Source organism: Convolutriloba macropyga, chromosome 14 (genome assembly GCF_964194025.1).
Source record: "Convolutriloba macropyga chromosome 14, txConMacr16.3, whole genome shotgun sequence".
Classification (NCBI taxonomy): domain Eukaryota; kingdom Metazoa; phylum Xenacoelomorpha; order Acoela; family Convolutidae; genus Convolutriloba; species Convolutriloba macropyga.
In genome coordinates, this window is record NC_134481.1 from 13709056 (window position 1) to 13721041 (window position 11986).

General features: G+C 34.4%; 1 protein-coding gene across 1 annotated transcript in view; it reads left to right on the forward strand.

Annotated features, from left to right (window-relative positions):
• LOC142353388 (kelch-like protein 23) overlaps nt 1-7746 on the forward strand; it is a 63028-nt gene extending 55282 nt beyond the window's left edge. Inside the window, exon 6 of the mRNA XM_075405619.1 lies at nt 7034-7746. Within this exon, the coding sequence (XP_075261734.1) occupies nt 7034-7427 (394 nt within the window). The 3' untranslated portion in view covers nt 7428-7746. The remainder of the gene's footprint in view (nt 1-7033) is intronic.
• The last annotated feature ends 4240 nt before the right edge of the window (nt 7747-11986 follow it).

An 11986-nucleotide genomic window follows, 5' to 3' on the forward strand; every position in this document is an offset into this window, starting at 1 on the left:
AATGACTTTGCACTTTAAAACTTAAGTTTAACTTGAGTTTGTTTAAGGTCAAAGGAACTCATATGTGCTGTAAAGGTCCCTTATAAGAGGCTTCTGTGGAATGAATTTTAACCAGCTTTATTAATTTATCGCTGAATGTTTTTTAGCCTAGTTTTTTGAGCGGCGTCGATTTATTTTTCAATTTAGATCTGTATCTGTTTCTATCTCTATTATATGGCACGCAGGTCTATTCTTTCGCAGCTATTCCGGCAGTCTGCCGGCTATATTTGTTCATGCAGTATTCTAAGAGAGCGAGAAAAGTAATTGTGAGAAAGTTTTCAGGTTTTAACTCTTACTTTGGTTTTGGTTTTAACTCTTACTTTTTCTGCCAAAAACGTTTCGTCTATTGTTTCAGCAATCATTTTGGCTGCAGAATTTTCGGAAGCATTTTTAACAATTTCAGGCAAATATAGACTTATAGATGATATTTTGAGCTTTTTTTGCCATTTTGCCCTTTCGAACGCCTTTTTAGCACTTTTCGCATTTTCTTCGTTTTTTATAGCAATTGGGGTCTTTCTCTGGTTGTGGTTAATCTTTTTAGTGTATTTGTTCTACAATTATCTCTTATATCAATTTGGTCTATTGATTTAATTATTATTGATTTTTAATTGTGTTTGTTTAAAAGAATAGAAATTTTTATGAAATTTTGTTTCATTTTCGTCCGTTTTTTCGAGAGTCTGCCTGTTTCCTCTGATTTGGAGCTTTTTTCATTGGTTTTGTTTGTTCCATAACTGATTTAGAGCTGTTTAGTAAGTGCTGTTGACAGGAGGTGACATGTCAAGGTTATACAGTGCAGTTTATAATACATAATAAAGGATACGTTTTGGTATTCTTCACGTTTCTTTTGTCTGCTTTTAATTGTTGGGTAGTGGACCATGACAGGAATTGTCTCTGACATAATTTATGCTGGGTCTTCAATTCGGCAGGAAAAAGGATTGGCTCAATTTAAGTGTTGTGCAGCAGCATTTAGCATTTTCTAAGGAATTTTGTTAACCATAAATTTTGTTGTTTCTTTTGTTTCTCAGTTCTCTCCGTGAGCACCGTTTTATAGTTTTTTTTTCAATTGGTGGTCGTTTATAGAATGACAAGAAATTTCATTGCAAGTTTTTCAAAGACAATTGTTTCGGGTTCCAAGTTGTGACGTTTTTTTCTGAAATTTTTCATATCATATAGATTTTGAGTTTTCCCATGTTTGTTTTTTTTTGTTATTGTTTTCAAAATAACGAATATAAATAAAAAGAGGAACTTTTAGTTTACTGTTGAGTTGACATGGGCATAAGTTGATATCTACTTCGATTCGCTTCCGGAGTCTTCCGGCTATGTCTTTTTAAGATGTTTTCACACAGTTTTAATGACTGATCTTTCAAAACGGGATAAACAGGTAAAGCTCAGTGGGCATTAAGTTTCATTCGAGAGTCAAAGCCGGCCTTAGTAGTATTTCTGGTGCTTAGATTGGTGCAGCTGCTGGGAATACCTTAATTCGAGGTTAAAATGCTCATTTTTAGGAGTTCAAAATGGTGATATTTTTCACGTTTTTCGTGATAGTTTTTGGTCATTTTGAATTGACGTCTGTCAAAATTGTTAAAGGTCTATTGCTAATTACAACTGATTTTTATGAGCTTTTCATGAGCTATATCTTTTGGTACTGCAAACATAAACACGAAAAATGATAAATTTTTTGCAGTTTTTTTTTCAAGTTGTTTGAAAATGGTTGTTTTTTTTTATAAAATTTTTCTGTTTTTTTAGGCTCAGGGGCCATCAAACCTCCGCTAGGGTTTGATAATGGGTTTTAACACAGTTTTAAGTGGAAATAGAATGGCCTTCAGCATAATAATTTGACGAATTTTGGCAATTTTTTGATAAAATTTTTAATTTTCAAGATTTTGTAAAATATGTCTTTTGTTAGTTTCTTTCCTCGGCAACCGGTCTACTTCCTCTAGGGTGTGATAGTAAGTTACTCTATAGTTGCGGGAAACTTTCTGAAATTTATTGTCATGTTCCTAATTTGTCGATCTTTGAGCCAATGGAGCTTTTATGGCTGGCAATTGCGTTACTGCATAGTGTTTTGGGCGTTCAAGTTAAAAGCTTGAAGAGTTTCAGCAATGGGTGTTTTTAATTAGTTTGTTTGATTTTTTTTTTGCTTTTCAACTATATTTTTTAGCTTTTGAGTTTGTTTTTTGGCTGGTATTGTTCACTTGATCTGCTGCTCAGGTACTTTAGTTCTAAGTTTTTCATTCAATTCTTTGGAGTGTGTTGTGGGCACGTCCTACTATGTTTTTTGTTTCGTCGTCTGACGCTCTGTTTCTGTTTTTAATTCTTCAAACGAAGTTTGTCGTAATTATATTAGTCCTCTTAGTCTTTTTATGCAATTTTTTGCTTGACCGATTTTTTTTCTGACCCATTTGAAATTGCGTCCTCAAAAAGGGGATAAACTGGTAGCGACCAGTGGGCATTAAGTTCTCTTAGGGCCTTTCAGCTCACTATTCTCCAAGTATGCGATTTACAGAAACTGTTTTGGAGAATTACATTGCTGGTGTGAAGGGCGGTTCTTAGATATTGACACCCACAACATCCTCCTTACCTCCCCCCAATCCTCACCCGTGCACATCGTACAGGCTGTGAGGGCAGCCAAAGACCCCCCTCGCACAGTTGCGCCAACCCCCCTCCCCCACACACACTCACACTGTTGCCCCCACCCCCATCAGACCCCCGCAGCGCTCACCTCACGCCGCCCCCTCAATTAAGCAAACGCTAACATCACTAAACTGGTCGGTCGTTTGCGAGCAATTCGCCCGACATTAGTCGGTTATGTAATATTTGTACACACAGCAAAGCTGAAAAAGTATTTTTTTCCGAATGACTTCTTCCTCTCACTAACAGCAATTGCGCGCGTGACGTCATTTTTCACTCAATCTAGCAAAAAAAATTAGCTTTTTGCGTGATTAGATTTTCATAATAAGTGACTTACCTCACTCAATAAAATGACTTTTGCACTTTGAAGTTTTGTTTTGTTTGAATAGTTTAAGGTCAAAGGAACTCGTATGTGTAATGAAGGTCACTAATAAAAAGGCTTCTGTGGAATGAATTTTAAAGCTTTATTATTTTTTGCTGAATAGATTTTTGCGCGGCGTCGATAACTTTTTCAACTTGTATCTGTATCTGTGTCTATATTTTTTATGCGGCACGCAGGTATATTTCGTTTGCAAATGTTCCGGCAATCTGCCGACTATGTTGTTTAATTGTTCTCGAACGAAATTTGAAGCATTTATTTTAAACGTGTTGGTCTTTTTCTGCAAATTGTTTGCTCGACGGTTTTTGACTTTTCGAGTGGCTTTTGTGCCTTTTTTTCGTTTTGCGTTTTCAAAATTTCTCTCATTCTAAGTGTCAGCAGCTGAACTCAAGTGGCTGCAGTTCACTAATAAAAATCAAATCTCTATTGACCTCATTCGAAGCCTCCCCCCCCCCCCCCCCCCCCCTACTCCCCCGACTGACGCATGCTGCAATAAATAAGAGCTCGCACTAGTCGTTCGAGAGCAATTCTTCCGACTTTAGTAGGTTATGTTTTATAACTGAATCTGTAATCTGAACTCAGCTAAATTGCGACTTTTGGGTTGTTTTTCTAGAACTCTGCATTGTATTGAAGCGCTTTCCTTTATCAACTCAAACGGGAGTATTGGTGGAGCGTGTTTTATCGATAACTTTTTGGACGAAGTTTTTGGGGCAATTCGCTAAACAAAATTGCGGCGGAGAAAAGTGCCATTCCCTGTTTTAGCGTCTATTTTGTCGAGCCAGAAAAGTACGCGTGAAAAATGTCCTCACCAAGAAAATTTTTTCTTCAAACATGGCGTTATTGTTAAGTTTCGACTCTAAATTGTCCTGTTGAAATTTTGATATCTAACACATCAATATAGAATTATACCTTTGGGAGCTTATTGACAAATTTAATTTTGAAGTCTTTGCATTCTCGAAATGTTTTTTGATTTCAGTCATTTCTTGTGCTCTTTGACCTTTTTGGGACTGTTATCTATTTTGAAGTGTTTTTCTTTAAAAAACATTGAGACAAAATTTGATCTCTTTGTTTATTTTTGAGTTTTTAGTCTGTTTCTTGTCTTGATTGCTTTTTAGATAATTTTTCTTGGTAAAATTGATTTTTTAATAACCGCGAAGCGATAACGAGGCTATGATTGGCCTCTTAGTGTTTTAATTCCTCGTCCTCCTACTTTTGTTACGACCTTTTCGTCACAGGCCAAGATGTCAAAATCGCTACTTACTTACTTGTGTATGCCACTATGCAGCTGATTTTGGGAGCGTGATATTATTTGTTACTCTCTTAGTTAGGAGTTTTATATGCCACTGCTGTGATGGATTTTTGCTCGTACATACTTGCGTTACTCAATAAAAATGACTTCTGCACTCATTATTACACGGTTACTCTCAGTACCTAACAAAATGTAGACCTTCAAGGGGCGGAGGTGTGATGATTCAAGTGAGAAATGAATTAAGCATAATCAAAGAAAATGAAACCTCTGTTGAGGAAGCTCTGTTTGTTGAAATTTCTATAGCAGGAAACTAATTGAGTAACAATTTCTTCCATGTCTTGCATTGATCATATCATACAGAAGAATTGTGTATCGCCGCAAGTTTTTCTTCTTGAACATCAAAGTTTTGCTGATCATTACCCCCTGACAATTAAATGCAAGACCACACAAAAATGTTCAGAAGTAAATACATTCCGTGATACATCTTTCCTAAAAAGCCCTGCGAAAGTTGAGAAGTATAAGGTCAAATTACTTAGACATCTTAGATCTTTCAGAATTATATTGTTGAAGCAGCTGATGCTGACAAAGAGTTTATTAACTTCAACTACCGTTTGTTCTTGGAAATCACTTATGAATGTGACCCTCTTAGGACATTCCAGTCTAAATTAGGAAAAATCCCAAATGGATATCGAACGAACTTAAAAATTTCAGAACCAGTAAAAACCTCGCTCACTGTAAATGGAAGAAAACAAGGAAAAATGTTCATCTCGAAAATCTTAAACAGTTGCGCTACAAGTTTGAAAACCTAGTAAGAATAAATAAGAAAAAATATTACTCAAATGTTTTCGAATCATGCATGGGAGACTCAAGACAAGTCAATAAACTTTTAAATGATATAAGTGGTATAAGCATGGAAAGTAAAAACGTACAGAATTATGTATATTCGATTGTATTATTTTTTGAGCATAACCTGTTGTTTACGAATTAACAACTTGGACTCCGCTAGAAACACTGTACGATTGATGCCATGGTCGAATTTATTGAAAGGATTCGAACTTGCATAAGTTAAAATAAGTTTTTTTCTTGATCTAAAGAAGGCGTTTGATAACATTCATCATCAATTTTTGCTGCTTCAGTTAGAATGCTAAGGTATTCGCGGTAACTGTCGCGAGTGGTTTACTTCATATTTATCTAATAGGTACCATTAATGGTTCAAGGCAATGGTTGCTTATCAAACTGGAGAAAGTTAAATTGTGGCGTACCACAAGGATCAATCCTCAGACCTCTTTTATTCATTATTTATATTAATGATATTACCACATGCTGCAAATTCACAAACATAGTTCTGTTTGCAGATGACACTAATATATCATCGATTGGATGTAAATCTGAGGATATTGAAAGGGATCTCAATGAAATTGGCAGTTGGCTATTAGCAAACAAATTTTCCCTTCATTTGGATAAAGCAGTTCAGTTAAATCTAAGAGCTAGTGCTTCCAATCATCAGTATAGTATGAATAATTGTCCGGTTATTATAAAACAAAGGTGTAAATACCTTGGCTTAAATTTAGATTCTGAACTGACGTTCAAGTTTCATATTGATTATATTAAAAAGAGACTCGGTAAACAGTGTGGTATTATTTGTAAGTTAAGACATTACGTTCCAAGGCAGTTGCTAATTCGCTACTACAAAAGCAGTATAAATTCAATAATACAATACGGTATTTTATTATATGGTTGCACAAAATATTCAAATTTGGGGAAAATTTTATCTCCTACAGAAAAAAAATTTTGAAGTTTTTTTATTTTCGTAACCGCCGTGATCATTGTGAAGATTTATTTCAGAGACACAAAATGTTTTCAGTATTCGAACTACATATCTACGAAATGCTCAAGTTTGTCCTTAGATCTATATACCAATTGCATTCCGAAAAATACCTCAATGAATGTCAGTGCGATTTCGCGCCGCAAAACTTTATGATCTATTAGCAAAACAGAATTTCTTTACTTCTTTTGACAACTGCACTGTTAATGACTTAAGTTATCTTTATCACAAATTGAAAGACTCTTACATACTTAACAACAGAGAGCTTGTAAAACACATGTTTGATCTGTAAGTGTTAATTCTTTAATATCTTTTACGTGCATGCTACAGCACTATCAGAATAAGCCTGGCTTCTTGCGAAGGAAAAAGAAACTTTGAGTCTCATGATTAAATTTTCTCGCACATATTTTCTTAATGCAATTGGAAATTGGGAATAATTTACTTCTTAATGTATTTCCTTAACGTATGCATTCATTTATGTTTTTTGTAATCTCATAATTGAAGTTCTGAAGGGCAAAGTGTTGAGGACAATTTGTCCCGTTGTCTGCCCCTCCGAATCTCTTTATAGATTGATGTTTGTTAAAGTCTGTTAATATTGAGTACTTGGAGAAATTAATTCTTTCTTCATTATGGCAAAATCGAGGATGGAGATGGTAATTTCCAGTTGAATGAGAATAGAGGTCATCCGAACTAGATTTTTCTAAGGCTCTGTTTTTTGTCCCAGTAGTCTTTCTAACTACGGATCTCAACAGTCTGTTCGGCGGCTGTTGTGCAAAAATCTTCGGCAATGTTTTCATTCTCTTTCAATTCCAATGGAACGAGCAGTCAACTACTACTAATCAATCCTACTCCGGTAATTCAACGGCTTCTATTTTCCGGTACTCTGGTGGCAAGCTTCGCACTCGTTTAGGTACGACCCAAGATTTAAAGAATGGCAGGAAGTAGCTCGTATGGATCTATCTAGAAGCAACATGGGCCTCCTCACCCTCAACAACCGCATTATCATTGTAGGAGGATATGGGAATGACTACACCACTCAAAATTGTGAATTATTCGACCCGGAACAGAACAAAAACTTTCCGATGGAGGACTTGCCGTCGCCTGAGGGCTGTAGTGGCATCAAGTTAGTCGTCGCGTCCGGAGACTTCGCTTTGGCCAGGCGGTACCTTGCCGTGTCCGAAGAAGAGAGGTTGAAAAATAACAAGTTGCTTACCGAACGAGCAATTGCCGAGAGCGAAAAGTATAGCGAACATCATTATCAACAACACTATGAAAACGCCGGTAATAGGCGTGCTTTATCGTAGACAATAACTTCGCTCTGAAAAATGTGACGGGCCGGATTTTTTTTATGATGCCAATAAAGATGATGATGCAAAAACGTTCAATCATTGAATGAAAGTGCTCGCGATGTCCAGGCGGGATTGTGTTGACAAGAAGATCAGAAAAGAAGAATAATAGATAACTATTTTATCAACTACTTTGTCTCAGGGAGATTGTATAGTAGTATTAGATATATGTTCGTATATATTGAATATTTGTTGTTACAGCATTTTTCTAATTGTTGTTTGTTACTTACATATACATCACAACATCATTACAGTCAACAGAAAGTTGCCTGCTTCTCGTTTTTATGATAGCTGCCAAGTGATAGATGAGCTGAGCCAGGTTTCGTTTATTTGGGGTCAAAGAAATTATCTTCTTCAATGGCCAACGGCAGTAGTAGTAGGCGAGCAGAGCTGGGGGGGGGGGGGGGTGGGTAAAAGGATGTACCTATGTATTAACATTAGGTATAGCCTATTTTCGTCCAATTTCCAAAGATGTACCTAAAAAGAGTGAGAACAATAGACCTGTCATCTTATCGTAATTACCCAGGGGTAATTATCTTAATTACCCCAGGGAAATGCATCCGCTCTAATGCACTTCACTAAATCTTATCTACTTAATAAAATATATCTGCAGAACTTTTACTTTCAAACTTTTCATTTACGCATAAATTTTTTCAAATATTCAATTTTCGATAATTAATGACGTTTTGTTTTCAATAATGTCAAATTGTTGGAAGTTTTTCAAAAAAACTTCTTAAAAGATTTTTTGAAAATGTCAATTTTTTTTCAATTTTTTTTACTCATGATGTGAAAGCATGCAAGAAACTTTTTATTTTCTTTTTATTTTCTTTTGGTAGTTTCTGGTTTTTTTCTCGGTAGTTTCAGTTTCAAAAATCCGAAACCGTTTGAAAAATTCAAATAAGGTTGTTCTAATAATCGAATGAAATATTTTTAACACAGATTTCATTGAAAAATACTAAAGCTTAGAAAACCATCACTGAAAATTTTTTGTTTTTTTCGTAGTTTCAGATTCTGAAACCTCAAACTAAAATTTTTTTGGTCGAAAATGTATGCTACAGTACAACTTTAGAGGGTATTTTTCGAAGTGGAGTTCAATGGTGGTAATGCTATATCAACTCTCTATATGTTGTTTTTAAACAAAGCATTTGATGGCAATTTTTTAACGCTAAGAAGTTACACTTTTTGGTTTTTCCGAAGTTTCAGCTTCTGAAACCTGAAACCTCAAACTATTTTTTTTGGAATTGTGTGTTACAGTACATCTTTATAGCGTGAAAAGTCGTGAAAATAGGACAAGTGTGTTTTTTTCGAAGTTTTAGATTCTGAAACCTGAAACCAAAAAAATTTTTTGGTAAATAATATTCAGTTCTTTTTAATTTCCAAAGGTTACCAAAAAATATCAAACTGTTGCCAAAAAAACAATTCTAGCCCAAAAAAATCTGTTTCTAGTCCAAAATTACACAATTCATAGCCAAAAAATACCCAATTATTACGAAAATCTACTACATTTTGCAAAAAAAACCTAATTCCTGCGAAAAAAAACAGTTCTAGCAAAATAATCCCAATACATGCCACACAAAGAGAAACAAATCTTGAAAAAATACCCATTTTTACCACAAAGTAGCGAAATCTTGTCTAGGATCAACCAAATTCTACCCATTTTTTTTAGTATTGTCACAAATACCCAAATTCTAAGCTAAATAACAAAATTGTATCAAATATTTATCTAAAATATATCAAAAATTAGACAATCTTACCATCATCTGTATTTCTCTAAGTTCTTAATAACAATCCAATTTAGTGACCTTAAAAACATCAACGTTTGAGATCATCTTTTGTAAAGGCGAATCGTCTCAGGTGATTGATATAGGTTTAATGAGCACAAATTTGTCACGAATTATTTACTATTGTCCAAAATTAGTCATTAATTGTTTAATCATAGTAATTTACCAATTACGTCCTAGTATCTTCACAATTACAACAATTAGGTGATGTCATCTTTGTAGGAGGGCCACTGACCTCTTTGGAACCAAATTTACTCCAGCTACGTCATATGATTGCTACAATTACGGATACCTAGGTATTGTATGGGATCACTGAACTCATTTGAACAAAAAATAAACCATACTACTTACGATATGAGTGTTCTTATTTATCAAAGCATACAAAGCTCACGTGCTTGAAGTCTTACGCATAATAATGTAATGATTACTTCACTATTGCATCATAATGATGTCATTTTTTATTGTAGTGCACAAACAAAAGTCCAACTCACTCTGCTTCTTTTCCTTCTCTTCGGCAACTCGGCTATAGTTAGACTTTTTCATTTTTTTCCAGAGACAATTTCAATCTCCTTTTCCTACAAAACAATTTTTTCAGTTATAAACCTTTCAGTGGAGATTCTTCATCTCTAGGACATCTTCCTATTTCTCATTCCAGGTAAGTCACTTCTGATAAAAAAAATGGAAACAGACCAGAAAAAACGAACAAATGGCTATTATAATCAACGTACTCGTTCGCAAATAGCGTGAGACTACTTCAGAGAGAAAGATTTTGCAATATCTTAAACTTCAGTTCATTTAGGAGTTCAACCACCTTCACCTAAAAAAAGGCTGGAATAATGAATTTCAATTCTGTGAAATTGAACGAAAAACCTTAAGGCCCACTTCTTCTTCCCAGATTTCAATGATGATGTAGCAATTATAAAGGAGAGGAAGACGTGCTTCGGCTGGGTAGCTGATCCTCCATTCCCAATTCCGAGGCAGCTTCTGGTCTTCATTATTGCAATCGAGATTTTGCCTGGAGTCTCTGTTCCATACAATCAGACAACTGTAGACTTCTACAAGAACAACATCAAAAATAAAACTTTGCAAGTCTCAGACAACATGGAACTGAGCAGATCAGTGCGTGCACAATTCTGTGATTATGAGTTGTCCTATAGACCAATGTGTGAAAACCAATTAGGATTTTCTGAGGAAGAAAGAGAACTTAAATTTCTCTGATGTGTGTCTGACGAGTATGACAATTTGCAGGAGCAGAAACCTGATCGGGATTGTGACGAGTGGGACAATGGGTCACTGACAGAGAGTGTTATCGCAAGTATAGAAGAAGAGAACGCACTTGACCCCAAGTTAGACAACAAAAAATCTGACAAGGCAGTCCCTTTTTCGTTTTTTTTCTACGGACACTGGACAAGATACAATGAACGAAGTACAAGGAGCATCGATTGTTGAAAATAATTTAATCAAGTCCGCCAGAACCATCCTTAGTACTGTACTCAATGATTATACAGATTACCAAGATCATATTTTATCTAATGAAGCAAGTGGAAAAATACCTGAAAAAACTTCCCTCAAATCTGAGCAACCAGCGTCTTGTAGACAAAAGACTGTCAAGAAAAGGGCTCCTGCTGTCAATAACCCTGAAAGAGTGGGAATTAAAAATCCAGATAGTGATGAAAACGAAGACAACATGTGTCCTCCATCGCGCAAGTTGAGACGAGCTGCTGAGTTGTATAGTAACTAAACTAACAGGCTGAGATGTTATTTCTTTGATCATTTGTTTATATTTCCGGTATAATTTCAGATCTAAAACTATTATTTCCTGAGATGACCAAGTGACTGGTAAATTTGTAATATTCTGTTTTTACACTCAGAAAAAGCTGAATTTCATTTATGCTTTTGAATTGAAACTTTGATGCTATAATTTATTAAAATTTGTTTTTAAAATACACTTTCGAAATTAACTTTTATTTAAAGTTCAGTTTTGAATTAAAAATTATGTCAAAACTGCTTGTTTTTGTAATATCTGTTTTTTTTCTCAAAAATGATGGTTAATGACGAAAAAGGCTTGTTTTTGTAAGATCTGTTTCATCAAAGATGCGGGTTTTTTTGGCTTCTGCAATACACTCCCGGCAGCAGATACTGGATGATGCAAAGCGATTACATTGATAATTTCAAAGCAAATTCCAGCAGCAACTTTTCCCATCAGAATATTGCAATAAGCGTGCTGCCTTTGATAATAGATTACCTGGTCTTTCTAAAGAAGTAATTTTGGCAGGAATTTTTAGATACAGATACTCTAATTGTAAATATATAGAATTTACAATTTTTTAAAAAAGTTGAAAACCTTTTGCATAATTTTTTACTGTTTTGAAAAAAATATTCTTTTACTATCCCATTTTTTTCAAAAAAGTGGTTTTTTTTACAAAAGGATTCTATTTTTCATTTTTTTCATTTGTCAGTTTTTGAAGTTTTTTAATGTGAAGTTTTGAATTGAATCTTTTTTTTAAATGCAAATCTTTTTTACTAAAATAATTTTTTTGAAAATTGTCATTTTAACATAATGTGTTTAACAAAAATATAAATCTTGATGTCTTTTTTTATTTTTCTGTTTTAACATTTTTCAGTTTTTGAAGCTTTTTTCATGCAAAATTTTTGATTAAATTATTTTTTTAAACAAGAAAAAACTTTACTAGAATAGTTTTTCTTTCAAAAATGCCGTTTTTTACATAAGGTTTT